Source organism: Talpa europaea (assembly GCF_964194135.1).
Source record: "Talpa europaea genome assembly, chromosome: 3".
In the NCBI taxonomy this organism is placed as follows: domain Eukaryota; kingdom Metazoa; phylum Chordata; class Mammalia; order Eulipotyphla; family Talpidae; genus Talpa; species Talpa europaea.
Genome location: NC_140069.1, coordinates 90,879,978 through 90,895,378, shown reverse-complemented (window position 1 = coordinate 90,895,378; position 15,401 = coordinate 90,879,978). Strand labels below are relative to the sequence as shown.

General features: G+C 35.6%; 1 protein-coding gene across 1 annotated transcript in view; it reads left to right on the top strand.

Annotated features, from left to right (window-relative positions):
* The window catches only part of AGMO (alkylglycerol monooxygenase), a gene marked incomplete at both ends in the record, with an annotated part of 280,550 nt that overhangs the window by 159,737 nt on the left and 105,412 nt on the right, over nt 1-15,401 (top strand). The window contains one exon of the mRNA XM_084230587.1: nt 1,680-1,785. Coding sequence (XP_084086713.1) covers nt 1,680-1,785 — 106 coding nt within the window. The remainder of the gene's footprint in view (nt 1-1,679; nt 1,786-15,401) is intronic.

The following is a 15,401-nucleotide window of genomic DNA, read 5'->3' as shown; positions in this document are numbered from 1 at the left end:
CTAATACTAGGTGGTGGTTTTATGGTTGTTTGTTGAAAATTAGTGAGTTGTATACTACTATTTTGTGTACTTCCCTGTGTATATGTTCATTTCACAATATAAAAGCTTAAAATTTAAACTATAGGACAGAATAAAAATTGGATATGTTTAAAATAGAAATTATGTTTTTTTAATTTAAAATTGCCCAGATAGCATTTTTTAATTTATATTAATTACATAAAAATTATTTTACGTGGGAAACTATTTTTTTCCACAGAAAAGCCTAATCACATATCTTGACTAATAAATTAGCAATTATAACCCTATTTTAATTAAGTATGTAGGTGTTAAATCTATTTTTTCATTAAAAAAGTCATACTGACCATACAAAAACAATTACCGCTTTAGATATTCTTCACTTTTTCTCCATATCTCTACATTTTAAATTAACTAATAGATACCTTTATTATGACAGTAATTCCATAATACTTTACTCAGAAAATTCACCTTATAACAATACTATATATTTTACAAAAAATATTAAATTATCCAACAAATGTCAGATTATTTTATCTGTTAGTGTGATTATTTATTACTTCATTATATGGCATTTTATAAATACTTATCTATGTGTCACTCAGCTCTATTACATATATTTTAGAGTTTTAATTTCAAGGATACCATAAAATAATATATTCATCACAAAATATTTTTTAAGATTTATTTATTTTAGCATACAAGAGATAGGGTACAGGACAGAGGTGTGGGGGGTGAGAGGATTCACCAGAGAGTGGGGATCAGAAAAGGTGGATTGACTGAAATACACTGCTGAAGGGAGCAGCGAGTGAGACAGGAGAGGTCTGCTGCGCCATGTGGGACCCTCACCAGCTGACTGGGATTGAACTGGCGCTTCAGAGGCTGCAGGCAGCTTCACAGCACAGCGCTCAACTGCCTGCGCCACGAGGGAAGGCCCCCATCACAAAATATTTAACAATGATCTATATTGATGCTACCTATTCTATTAGGTACAACTGCACATTGTCCAGATTCACAGTATTTCTGAATTTGACTATTCGTTATTTTATTAGGTTTTTAGACATTTTTTTAAACATCCTTGTTTATTCTTTTATTCTGAGACATTCTGAGAATTTCTGCCCTCAGGTGCGGTCACCATAATTTTCCCACCACCAAAGTGTCCACAGTTCTTCACCACATTTCTCTGAGTTTTCCTCCTGTCCTATACTCTTCCTCTCTCAACCCCAGTACCCCTCTAATCTCCTGAGTGTCCCAGAAGGACTATACATTATTTTAGAGCACAATGTATCGTCCTAACAAGTCATTTTTTAATGAATAAAGTATAGAAGTATTAAATGAGTAAAGGGTATCTCAGTTATTTTAAATTCTAGAAATTTCATTATTTGATGTTTTATTCATTAGTTGAAAAATGCTCCACCCTAATTTATCAGTGCTCAAAGTAAGCAATAAATTTTTAAAGAAAAAATTTTCTTTAAATGGTGCTTTCTGTTTCTTAGTTTAATGCCTGTTTTCAAATAGATTCAAAGGCCTGTGTTCCTCAAATATATAAGAATACTCTGTAGTTCCTGAAAATTTAAAGAAGTGTATATGACCATATTAATGAAAACATTAACACATAAAGAGTATATTTAAGTTTAATGAGTGTTAATGACATCTTATTTCAGACCTAAAGGGGCTGTTCTGGAAACTTTCCGATGCCTGATGTGCCTAATGGTGTGTAGATACGGTCACCTGAAACTTCTTATCCCTTCCTTGTCATTTGCTTTCGAGGTAAGGCATCTTTTTCTTTTAAGTGTCTATAGCATGGATTATACACCTGTTGCATACTGAGGTCATTCACAGAACAATGCTTTCTGTTTATTTGTGAGTAAAATTTGTGGGAAATTTTTAACTATTCACTTACTCACCAATATTTATTAGTTATGTCAGTTTGAGCTAGTTAATGTCACTGAGCCTGTTTTCTTTTTCCTAAATTTAGGTTAAAACTGTGAATTTCATAGAATGACTGCATAAATTACATTAACCATTGTTTATAAAGAAATCTAGTCACATCATTAGTTCTCAACAAGTGCTAGAAGTGATTTCCAAAAGTATTCTGGGTTGAGTCTACCCACTTTAGGATATTTCTTTTTAGACTATTTACATAAAATTGTGATTAAGATGTCAGCTACCTTCAAGAGGTAATAAATGTGTAGTAATACAATGATTAATGTTATTGCAATTTTTCTACAACCAAAACTTATATATTATGATATGATCATCTGATGATTTTAAACTTATCTTCCAAGAAATACACTGACATTTTGGGCATGTATTTATTGTTTCAAATATTAGGCAATTGTTAAGAAAACCTTTACTGTTATCACTAATCTCTTATAGAGTTACTATTTTATTTTTTATTTATTTATTTATTTATTTATTTATTTATTTTGTTTACACATGCACTGGGTACAATCAGGAGCGCGGGAGGGTGAGAGAATTCACCAGAGCCAGAGTGGGGAGCAGAGCAGGCAGAAGGACTGAAGTACACTGCTGAGGGGAGCAGCGGGCGGCAGGAGAGGTCTGCGCGCCATGTGGGACCCTCCTCCGGTGGCCGGGGAGCAGCCGGGGATCGAACCGGCACCGCAGAGGCCGCGGGCAGCTTCGCAACCCAACGCTCAACCGCTGCGCCACCAGGGAGGCCCTAGAGTTACTATTTTAAATTAAGGTTTATATTAATTAATTTTGGTGCTGAGTAACCTGCCAACATCTCAGAATGAGCAAACTATAACCTTATTTAAGCAGGAAACATAAATGCTAATGTTTCCCCTGGCATCTATGAGAAAACTAAAATAGAGACTTCCATAACTAGATAATGATTGTATTTTATTTATGCTGGGGATTTATGCTGTGAAACTGATATGCTCATACCTTTGCGAACTGGTATGTAATAATACTAGAAACAAGCTAATGACCATTAACAGGAAAAATTTTAAAAACAGTAGATGGTTCATAAAATAAAATCTGCATGGAAAGATAAAACAACAGAAATTCTTAGTACCAAGCATTTATATATATATAAATGTGTGTGTGAGTGTGTGTATGAATTATATATATATAAATGATTCATATTATGTATATATGTGGTATATGTATAACTACATTACATATTATACACACAGAATGAGAATAAAACATGCTATATAGGATGGCATGTGAAGTATGCTATCATACAAAGCATGTAAGTATAAAAATGAAGAGGAACAGATATATATATATGTATAGATGTATTTATTGAATGTATGAAATATATCTCAGAAAGATATATAAGAACCTAACACATAGTTGCCTTTGGGAAGGCAATTGTGTAGCTAGAATGTAAGAATAGGAGCAAGATTCTTTATTAACATTGTTTTGTACCTTTAAATTTTCTAAACCATGTGAATATATTTCCTATTTAAAGGAATGAGTAAATTTTTTAAAATGAAGCATTCAATCTTAGTATTAGGATGTTGGATATCATCTAAGTTTATTATATTTTTAACTTTTAAATAGACATTAATTAAAGTCAATATATGTACATATATTTTATTTCTTGAGATAAAACCTTAAAGAAAAATAAAGAAGCAAATGTATTTATATGATGCAAAATGTCAAAAATATGCATACCAAAAGACCTTATAATTAAATAACATCATGTTTATTACACTCTAAATGTGGAGGACATTCTTATTATAGAATGTCTTGGGTATATTGTGTTGTTTACCTTATATCCTTTGAAAGTAGATAAAAAATGTGAGTTGTTTAATTTTTCTGTGGTATGTACAGTGAGAATGTATGTTTACAATAAACCTTTGCATTTGGGCAGTGTACTGAGTTCAGTTTTTTAGTATAATGAACTCTAGCTGTGAGATGCTACCAATTAGGCAGGAGGTTAAAATGAATGGTTAAAAACTTAGATATTGAAGCCTAAATTTGTCTACATTTGATTCCTGGCTCAAGAACTTGCAAGATATGTATTCTTGGACACTTACTTGTCCACTTAAACATACGTAGTCTTAGCTTCCTCATCTATTAAAGGATAAAATAATGATATGTTTTATAGGATTTTGAGGATTCAGTGAGATAATTTGTGTAAGATATTGGTACTATGTTTACCATGCTCAATAAATGTTAGGGGCTACCATCATTGTCATCATCACTGTTATTAAGGATCCCTTGAAATACTTCATTGACTTGTTATGGAGGATGGGAAAGAATAGCAGTGTTGAATTACAAGTTGAATTGAATTACTAGACTCACATACTCTATGACAAGTAAATCAGTATCTCATGTTGTTCATTTGTAAAACAGGTTTAATAAGAGATAAGATGCCTACTATAATATAACCTACTATAGTCTAGGTCTTAATGTGCTATTTCATTTAGTCCTCATCAAATGCTTGATGCAGTTACTATCATTTTTATAATGAAAAATTGAGTTATAGAGAGATTAATAAGTTAACAAGTCAGGATATAAATTCAGGCAGTCTAACTCCATGCATGATTAACTGTTAATCATCTAGCAACATTTTCTTCCATGTGATGATAGCAATACTCATCTATTCAAGAATTGTAGATGAAAAATACAAAGGCAATGCAGCAGAAGTACCTTGAAAAAAAATGTGGAAAGCTTTAATAAAAGACCTTACCAATTTAACTGCAGAAGTATTGAAAAGATAGTGCTTCAAATAATTGGCCTTTTTTTTAAATTTATTTTATTTATACAAGAGCTGGGATACAGGCTAGATGCATGGGAGGGTGAGAGGATTCACCAGAGATAGAGCGGGGAACAGAACAGGCAGACTGATGAAATACACTGCTGAGGGGAGCAGTGGGCGAGACAGGAGAGGTCTGCTCAACATGTGGGTTGCTCTGAGGCTGGCGGGGATCCAACCAGCACTGCAGAAGCTGCGGACAGCTTCACAGCGCTGAGCTCAACCGCCTGCACCACAGGGAGGCCCTAATTTGCCTTTTAATTGTCTTTAGTTAATTAGTCAGGAGCGAGAATACCATGGGAAAATCTTTCAGATCACTTACTCTCTCCAGAATTGCTTTCTGACCATTTTGGCCCACGTATGGCAGTTCCTCAAGGGCAGACATTGCTTGTGATTTGCCATTAAAACATTTTCGTACAATGATGTAATAGTAGCATCACATGGTCTGTTGGAAAAATTAAATGACATAAAGGGAAGAATATAGGAAGAACTGGATACTTTTTCGTTACCATTGTTCATATCACTAGCATTACTGTTGTTGTTAAGACTATGGAATTTCTATTGCTCAACCTGAGCAATTCCTCCCTGACCAGAGTTCAGTAACTATAAGATAAAGACTGAGCAAGTATTTTATTATCCACTTTTTACCTGTGAAGCAGCCTTTTCTTCTACTTCATTTTAAAATTTAAAATATGTTAAATTGCCTCCAATTACCAAATCATCTTTCTCAATTTAGGATGGGGTGACATCCTGATAAAACCATTCTAAATAGCAAATATCTTTTCTTTTAAAAACTTTTTTCTTTCTTTTTTTTTTAAAGATTTATTTATTTATTTATACAAGCACTGGGTACAGTCAGAAGCGCGGGAGGGCGAGAGAATTCACCAGAGCCAGAGCAGGGAGCAGAGCAGGCAGAAGGACCAAAGTACACTGCTGAGGGGAGCAGCGGGCGGCAGGAGAGGTCTGCGCGCCATGCGGGACCCTCCTCCGGTAGCCAGGGAGCAGCTGGGGATCGAACCTGCGCTGCAGAGGCTGCGGGCAGCTTCGCAACCCAGCGCTCAACCGCTGCGCCACCGGGGAGGCCCTAAATAGCAAATATCTTAAGTTGAAATGCTGACTGGGAGCTGAGCCTTGCTGCAGCTGCCCAACACCATAAAAGAGTGTCCAGTTGCAGTCTCTAATGAATGTGCATCCTTTTTCACAGGCATATAGTTGAAAAATCAGAAGTTGAACCATTATAAATCTGGGGCCATTTGTATTCTTAGTGATGAATTGTGAATTTGTGTTTTCCTTACACACTTTACTTCCTAGAATGTTTCATAAATCTTTACTATTTGGCATAGTTTCAATAAAACTGTTCTCTGTCTCATACAAGGCATATAGAAACCTAATAAATGCTTAGTGATTCCTTTCAATACGAATTATGACTTACTGAATAGTAGTGGTTATCCTATCTGGACACAATGTTCTCATTAATGGTCTTTGAAGCTATCATTAGAATCAATGTCATTGAAGCAAGTAATCCCCTTTCTCTTGTAAATCAGCGTTGTATATATTGGCAACATCAGCTTGTAGCACTGTGACTCTATCTACATGGCTGATTGGCTGTTTTCTGTTATATTGCTCTATTATGAAAGTCAAATTCCATGGGTTTACATGATAACTGTTCTTCTACACTAAGCAAGTATACAAATGGTTAAACTTACAGCTTAAAACACATACACAAAAGCACACACAGACTGAAAAACTGACCTTAAATTGTTTTTCACTTTGTTTATGATATAGTTCTTAGATAAATTCAATTCTAAGTCATTAATGCAAAGTATAATTTGAACTGGACCCTGTGACCTATATGTGGAAGATGAAGTCCCTTTAGCTTACAGCCACAAGAAAGTTAAGTTATAAATAGAATTTCTGTTACACAAATGCGTAGTTTTCCATCTTGTTTGCACAATGTTAGTCCATGTATTTGTACAGTTCTCTTTGCATGGGTCCATCAGTATTTTCTTTTTCTTTTTTTTTTTTTTAAGATTTATTTCTTCATACAAGAACTGGGGCATAGGCCAGAGGTGTGGGGAGGTGAGAGGTTTCACCAGAGACAGATTGGGGAGCAGAACAGGCAGACTGACTGAAATACACTGCTAAGGGGAGCAATGGGTGAGGCAGGAGATGTCTGCTGTGCCATGTGGGTAGCTCCCTGGCCGGCCAGGGGATCAAACTTGTGCTGCAGTGACTGTGGAAAGCTTCATAGATTGCCTCTTAGCCCCTTGAGCCACCAGATAGGCCCCCTCCATCAGTATTTTCACCAGCAACTTCCATACCTTTTTTATTTAAACTTGTTTTACATTCATAAGAAATTCAACAGAAAAATCATTATTCTTTCATTCATTCCTTTCTCATTCACACACATATTTTCCTCTGTTAGCGCAAGTATAATTTGTTCTTTCTAAAATTCACCTATTATGATTGATTTAATTTCCTCATATCAGTAGTATTAAATATTTCTAACATGATGACTGCTTTAAGGCAACCAGGTCACAGATGAATAACTATTTTGGCTTAGTGTTACTAGGTATGTTATGATTATGGGAAATGCTTGTTTGTGTGTATTTTGATAGTATGTATATTTTGCTTCGTATAACTTTTTTATTTTATTAACATAATGGGAATTTTTTTTTTTTGTATATGTCTTGCCACTATGTGCATTTTGTTTCAAATTGCTTTCTGTTTACTTTAGGAGACAGGGTACTACAGAAAGCATGGGCTTAAATCACACAGAGGTAAATTTCATTCAAAGCTCCATCAGTGGGCTGTGCACCCTTGAGGAAGTTACCTAAAATAATCACACCATAGTTCCTTTAGTTTAATCCCATCAACAAAAAAAGGTGAATCAAAAACAGCCACAAATTATTTGGCAGGTGTTTTGATATTCAAAAGGACCAAAGAAGTTAGAATCTGTCATGTAAGTTGTGACTATTACTAATAAAAATTATATCCACTCATCCATATTAAATCCACAGGCCCCATGGGCTTCTTCAACATGGTTGCCTTCTTCAATCCAGCAAGGAGGATCTCTTGGCTCAGTCTTTCTTTTAAGGACTTTCACCTGATTGAGTCAGGCTCATTCAGGAAATCTCTCGTTTTATGAAAGCAAAATCAATTGATTTGGAACCTTAATTTCCACTGCAAAATTCTTTCATCTCAGAAATATTCTATTGGCTAAAGGACAGTCATGGGTCTCAACTACACTCTAGATGATAGGATTGTACAGGCTGACAAGCCATTAACAGCAAGGGTGGGAATCACAGCATCACCCTAGTTTCTGTCTGTCACAGTTAGGGAGGGTCTGATGACAACATAGATGAATATTTAGATTCATATACATGTACTTATGTAGATACATATGTTTATCAAATAACAAATACTGTGGTAAAAAAGTAAATCAGCAGTAGAGGAAGCAAAATTAGAAAAAAACAAAGAAATTGTATTCAGAGTGTTGGTTGCATTTTAGTAAAGATCTGACATGAGGGGATAAGCATGTGGATTCCTGGAAAAAAGCAAGCAAAGGCAAAATCCAGTACACATGTGCTGAGACAGTCTGTGCCTAGCACCTTCGTAGACCACAATGCATATCTGAAAGTAAGTAAGCAAAACAGGGAAAGTGGTAGAAAATGTGGTCAGAGCAGTAACAGGGATCAGGCCACATAGGACCTTTTGGATAACTGTATCAATACCAAACTAAAATAAGCCTTACGAGTTCTGAATACAGAAATGAGGATACAGAGGAGTGAAATGCTGGGAACAACAAGTGGAAAGGCTACAATAGACTGTAGTGGAGGTTACTTGGATGGTACATGTGGTGGGGTAGAATACATTTGAATAGGTGTGAATCTGTACTTCTAAAACACATAACTGAGTTGTAAACCAACATTACCTCACTAAAAATAATAGTATAAAAAATGAATAATTTTTTATTCTCCCTTGTCATCATTCTAAATATATTTAAAATTGAAAGATTTATTTGTTCTAGTTTAACCATCATATACAAATAACACATGTTTACTCTGTTGTATGTCCTATGCAGAGAACTTTATATGGACATATAAGTGCATATTTACATGCATGCATCTCTCTCGTGCACATAAGATGTACTATTCTATAAGAGTTAATAGAAAGTAATGTATTTAGATGAAACAGGCTAAGTAACAGATGTAAATAAGCTGTCTGGGTGGTTTCTTTGAGGCCCCCTTTTTAAAAAAGATTTATTTTTGTTTATGTGGGGGAAAGAGTATTCACCAGAGACAGAGTGAGGAGCAGAACAGGCAGATCTACTGAAATATACTGCTGAGGGGAGAAGTGGGAGACACAGGAGAGGTCTGCTGCGCCATGTGGGTAGCTCCCTGGCCAGGGTTCAAACTCATGCCACAGTGGCTGGTGATAGTTGGATAGAGCTGAGACTTTAACCCCTGCACCACCAGGGAGGCCCTTGAGAACCTTTAAAAATAATATTAATGCCTATTCCCTCAGTTTCTTCTAAAAATAATTATCTTTTTTTCTATGAGCAGTGAAATACTTGGTAACCAAAACAATGTAATATTAGGATATAGTAATGCCTTTTTGTTTTATGAAAGGAGGAAGAGGGTAGTTTTGATACAGTAGATGGTAAATTATAATATTTGATTTCCTGACATTTATTGACCTTTGTGATGTATTGTAAAATATTGAATTTACATGCAAGAAAATATAAATCCATGATTGTTTCCTATTTATCATCCCATTACGATGGTTAAAAATTAAGAGACACCATGGAATATTACTCAGCATTCAAAAAAGATAAACACATGCATGTAATTTGCAGCAACATGGATGGCGCTGGAAGGGATCATGCTCAGCAAAATAAGCCAGAAAGAAAAAGAAAAATACCTGATCGTCTCACTCATAGCAGGAATCTGGAAAACTTAAATAAGGGACCAGGAAAAAGAATAACTATAAGAAAGTAAAAATCAGAGTCAACAAACAACTATGAACCAGAGACACTCTATGGTGGGTGGGGGGCAGGGAGGGGAGGGATTGGGGTCAAAATAAGGGGGTCGCAATTGTATGGGGAATATAAAAATAAAATTTATGATTAAAAAAAGAAAATATAATTAGAAGACTTCAAGGTAAAAAAAAAAGAACATTTAATGTGGTGGACATTTTTGTCAACCATAATTATTCTTTATATAAATACCTTTTGTATAAAAAAAAAAAGAGAGAGACATTGGGCCTCCCCGATGGCACAGTGGTTGTGCGCTGGGTTGTGAAGCTGCCCGCAGCCTCTGCAGCACTGGTTCGATCCCTGGCAGCCACGAGGGTTCCACATGGGGCACAGATCTCTTCTGCCTCCTGCTGCTCCCCTCAGCAGTATACTTTGTCAATCTGCCTGTTCTACTCTCCGCTCTGGCTCTGGTGAATTATCTCACCCTCCCGGGCCTCTGACTGTACCCAGTGCTTGTATAAATAAATAAATAAATAAATAAATAAATAAATAAATAAATAAATAAATAAATCTTTAAAAAAAAATTAAGAGACATAAATATATCTTATATTCTTGGGGTTTTTTTCGATTTAATTTTATTTATTTATGCATACAAAAACTGGGATATAGGCCAGAGGTAGAGGGGTGAAAGGATTCACCAGAGACAGAGTGGGGAGTAGAACAGGCAGATCTATTGAAATACACTACTAAGGGGAGCATTCAGTGAGACACAAGAAGTCAGTTGTGCCATATGTGGTTTAGCTTCCTTACTGGGGATCAAACTCATGCTGCAGCTCTAATAGCACTGAGACTTAACCCCCATGCCACCAGAGAAGCCCTATCTTATGTTCTTACTGACCCATCCCTTCTTCCTTAAATCTTTATTTGAAAAGTACTAGCAATTGTAGCTGCTCTTGCAAATACTATAGATTCAAGGAGATTTTCCTCATGAAACACATTTTTCTGCAATTTTAAATTATGTATATTATGAGGAACAGTAATTACTCATATTTTCATTAACTTATACTAATAAAATCATCAAAGCATTGGAGTTTTAAGGATAAATTTACATGAAAATATACTGAGTTGTAAACAAAATTTTCAATGCGTTTCTTTTATCCTTTTTTTGTGTTTCATTTGTCTTGCTTTTTCCTTGTTTCCCTTTTCTTGTTTGAAAATAGGAAGTGATTCTTGCCAAGTGTAAATTAACTAGAAGTAGAAACACTAATTTAGTTCAACATCACAATTTAGATTTTTTAGTGAGCTTTAAAGTGGGTAAAATCTTTATCAGTTGATTGTCTAAAAATATTTAGGAATGCCAGAAGTCTAACTTCCTGCATGTCCCATTCCTCACCACTCAACCATTCTCCATCCTGTTGACTCACATCTCTCTACATTTTTCATGTCTATCCTCTTACCTGACTTATTTCTGGGTGTAATCTACCACTGTCAGTGTGGTGAGTAACGAGCAGCAGCTTAAAGTAAACATCGTTTACTCATAAGGAATTATTTCCACATCACTTCTGTTTTTTTTTGTTTGGTATTAAGAAAAAAATGAAACCCTCACCTATTTTACAATCACCTGTCCTACGTTTGAAATAACAAAGAACCTCCTATTTTACCTCCTCTATTCTGAGTGTGCCACGCACTGTGTTATGATTTATGACCTGAGCATCCGACACTCTCCATGAACTAACAAGATGGCCCACTGTGTTTGAAATTTATCCCTCAAATGAAAGCAAACACGGTCTTGTGATATAATGCCTTGTCAGCACTCACAGAATTAAACATACACAAGTTCTAATTTTTAGTCTTTTTGCCTTGCCTTTAAGAATGACTAAAACAGGTTAAGATCTTTAGGGTAACAGGACTTCGTATGCTAAAAAGGGGCTCTGAGGGGAATCCTGATCCCAAGAAAAGGCGCAGGGTTACTTGGCAGAAAGTCAGCATGGTTTCCACTAGTACATGACAGGGACTCATTATGGGCTTGCTGTTGCCTGTAAGCTGGTTTCACTACCATCAACTACGAAGCCAGAATGCCTGGTTCCAGATGCTCTTGCCAATTGACCGTAAAATTGCTCTGCATTTCTGGCCAAGCCGAGATTTTAAAAGTGCCCCTCCCCCGCCCCTCAACACCCTAACCCCCCAAGTTCCTCTAAAAAGCTGCTCATTATTCTTCCTTTGCCCCCTGATCTCAGCAAAAGAAATACTTCTGGAATCAATTAGAAATGTCTGCCCTTGATGAGGTTTGCACGTGAGTTTGGAGTCGTGAGGCTTTGATAGTGCAGCCAACAGCTGCAGCTTCAGGTGGTAAAATCTAAGAAGGAATTTTCCAGGGTTTATTTACCATCATAAAAAATTTAAAACTAGGCAAGACATGTTGGGAGAACATCTTATAAGCCTTTGAAAGTGAGATTAAATTTGGATTATATATTTATTTTATTCACAGTGAGCAAACTGGAGATCTCTGATTGGGGAGTCTTTCTATTGCTTTATTAGATTGTGTGAAATGGTTATAAATACTAAAAATGGGGGTTTCCTTACTGAGGGTCAATGATAAAGAGCATCTGTTATTCTTCTGTGATAATAATTGTTTGACAAGTAACATTAGTCAAGGTTAATGTAATCAGAACCCATCTTCTGAAAATGTGTATAAGTGCTGTATAATATGTTTTCCTATTTGCTTTCTCTGTAGCTATATGTGTATATGATATTTAATAAAATAAGTAGTTTTTTTCTTTTAAAATGTAGCTATGTGGTAGGCTTTTATTAGTGCTCACTTGAAAGATGCTATAAACTTTTTATATTAACATGTCCAATTAAAATACATTTGCTATTTTTTTAAAAATTTATTTATTTATTTATACAAGCACTGGGTACAGTCAGAAGCACGGGAGGGTGAGAGAATTCACCAGAGCTAGAGCGGGGAACAGAACAGGCAGACTGATGAAATACACTGCTGAGGGGAGCAGTGGGAAGCAGGAGAGGTCTGCGCGCCACATGGGACCCTCGCCAGTGGCCAGGGATTGAACTGGTGCTGCAGAGGCTGTGGGCAGCTTCACAGCCCAGCACTTAACTGCTGCGCCACCAGGGAGGCCCCTACATCTGCTATTGTAGCATGAAAATGATGTTATTTTCCTGAAGTCAAATTGAAAAGCATAGGAACAACCCAGGGATTCATATTGTCACAGGTACTTCCAAGCACTTAGCCTTTCCTTTCCTCAAATACATGATTAGCTTTTAGGAAGTCTGCCTCTGTTTTTCCTGCTGGCTGAAAAGCAATTTGTATTAAATTTTACTAAAATTATCATTCATACCTTCAAGAAATGCTATTTTTTTTCTCCCTAGAGAATCACCATTAAATACTGTTTTCATTCCCAGAACTACAGCTTCTATAATCATATGGAACTTTAAATACCTGCTTATTTCCCCTTAAAGTAGAGATCTTCCTCATGTCTTGTTCAGGTTAGGTCCCAAAAAAATGATCATCAGTTGAAAATAACAGTTTAATACATGTAATTTATTGAATATCTTAGCTTAGACTAAATTACTTTAAGTGTGTTCAGAACACTTATACATAGCCTGAAGCTGGACACCATAGGTCCACTCTAGAGTAAAAATTATTTATGCTTGTGATCCAGTGGTTGACCAGAAGCTAGATTCACTGTGCTGCCCAGCATCACCAGAGAGTGTTATGTTGTGTATGGTTAGCCAGGAAGAGAAAAATCAACATTCAAACTTCAAAGTACAGTTTCTACTGAATACATACTCCTTTTGCACTGTGGTAAAGTCAAAAACACTTAGGTTGAACCATTGTGAGTTCAGTAATGTCCGTGCTGCAATTTCTACTTACAGGAAGATGGAGAAATGTGTAGAAGGAATTTTGTGTCTGTTTCTCTAGTAGTAGTTAAATTTATCTCTGTATTTAAATGCAGCAGGTATAAGTTTAGATTTCCTTTTTTTTTCTTTTTCCTAAATGAGAGCATTCTATATGCAGACATTTGCCCACTAATCAGTCTAGAGGTTGAAAAGTTTATTATTTAGTAAAGCTAAATGATGAATCAATAACTATTATCAAGTGTGCCTAAAATATAGTATGGTTTTAATGTATCTATGGAATAGCTATAAGTAGCATGGAATGTTGTTACTTACACTACCTAATATCTCAAGCATACAAAAATGTGATAAAGATTAAAAAGACATTGTCTGCCTGAAAGTTTCTGGGGTAAAGTAGCATACCCACAACAACAAAAACAAAAAGAAACAAGGCAGAACAACTTTTAATTACCATCTTTCAAAAAATAATGCCTCATTTATCCTTCTCAATATCCTCCATATGTTCTGCATGTTATTGGTGAGCCAAACTTCCTTTTATTAAGACAAAAAAGAGCTATCATCAGGCTTTAACAACATTCGGGAATTTACTTCCTTGTGATCAAATTGTTACAGAAAAGTTGACTAATTCGTTCATTCCTTTTCTCTGAGATGAAACATCCCATGTGCCAGTTTTTCCTAAGTATGTTCAGATCTAAGAACAAAATCTGGCTGTTTGGTATTGAAACCATTGACAGGGAAACATTTGCTCCAGGGAAGAATCAGAAATTCACTCTTCCTGACTCTCATATGTGATATTTCCTCATATATTGATATAGCAATGAAATTGCATACTCAGTAACAGTCATTTGGATCTGTTGTCTCAGAGAAAATCCTTGAATTATGAATTCCTATCTAACACCCTCACTTACCATTCATACGTTTCGTGTTAAGAGGTATCATCTTCCTTACATGCTTACATAATAGATCAGTGGGAACTGAGTGATACAGATAAATAGTGTAGATTTACTACCTTTATGCTGTCTTTTATGTTATTTACATTAAAATTCAATAGTTGCAAGGATTTTTTTACATGATTAGTATATAGCCCAAGAAGGTAATATCTCAATTATTTTTTGCCTATGGCAGGTTCTGAGACTGACTTGATCTAGTCTTATACTGGTATTGAAATTACTGTAATGTGATGAAGGAAATAATGGACTTTAATTCCAGCTATGTGGCTGATATGAATTAACAACAATGTGAAGAGCACCACTTCATTTTCAGTTCCACTGTCTGTAAAATCAGGGAGTGAAATAGATTTCTAAAGTTTTCTCAAAAATAATTAAATAATGCAGTTACTTTAGTTCTTAAGATTCTATATATAGTCCATGCAATTTGAAACACACACACAACAGATTAGATAGGTAGTTGTTATTGGTTCACAGTTGTATACTTTGTTCACTAAGAAAATTGAGATTCTGAGGAATATTTGATAAATGAAGGCAAAGTTGAGCCTATGATATTTATCAGTACATGGTATATTACAGTATAACAGACAGAGCTGGGGAGATAATGATCCTGATTTTGGTGCTTTCTGAGAATTTAACATCACCTCCATGTAATCACCACCATGCCTTCTCAACCTTCAAAGTCATTCCAAAGAAATAATCAAACTAGATTAAAGAAAGTCTGCTTGATGGAAATCTGTCTTCCAGAAAAGCTTTTTACTGGTTAGGATGGTGCTTAGAGGGGTTCTAGGTGAGTGGAAATGCACTAAGATCATAGCAGAAGAGCCTGGATCAAATTTTTGAGTGGGAG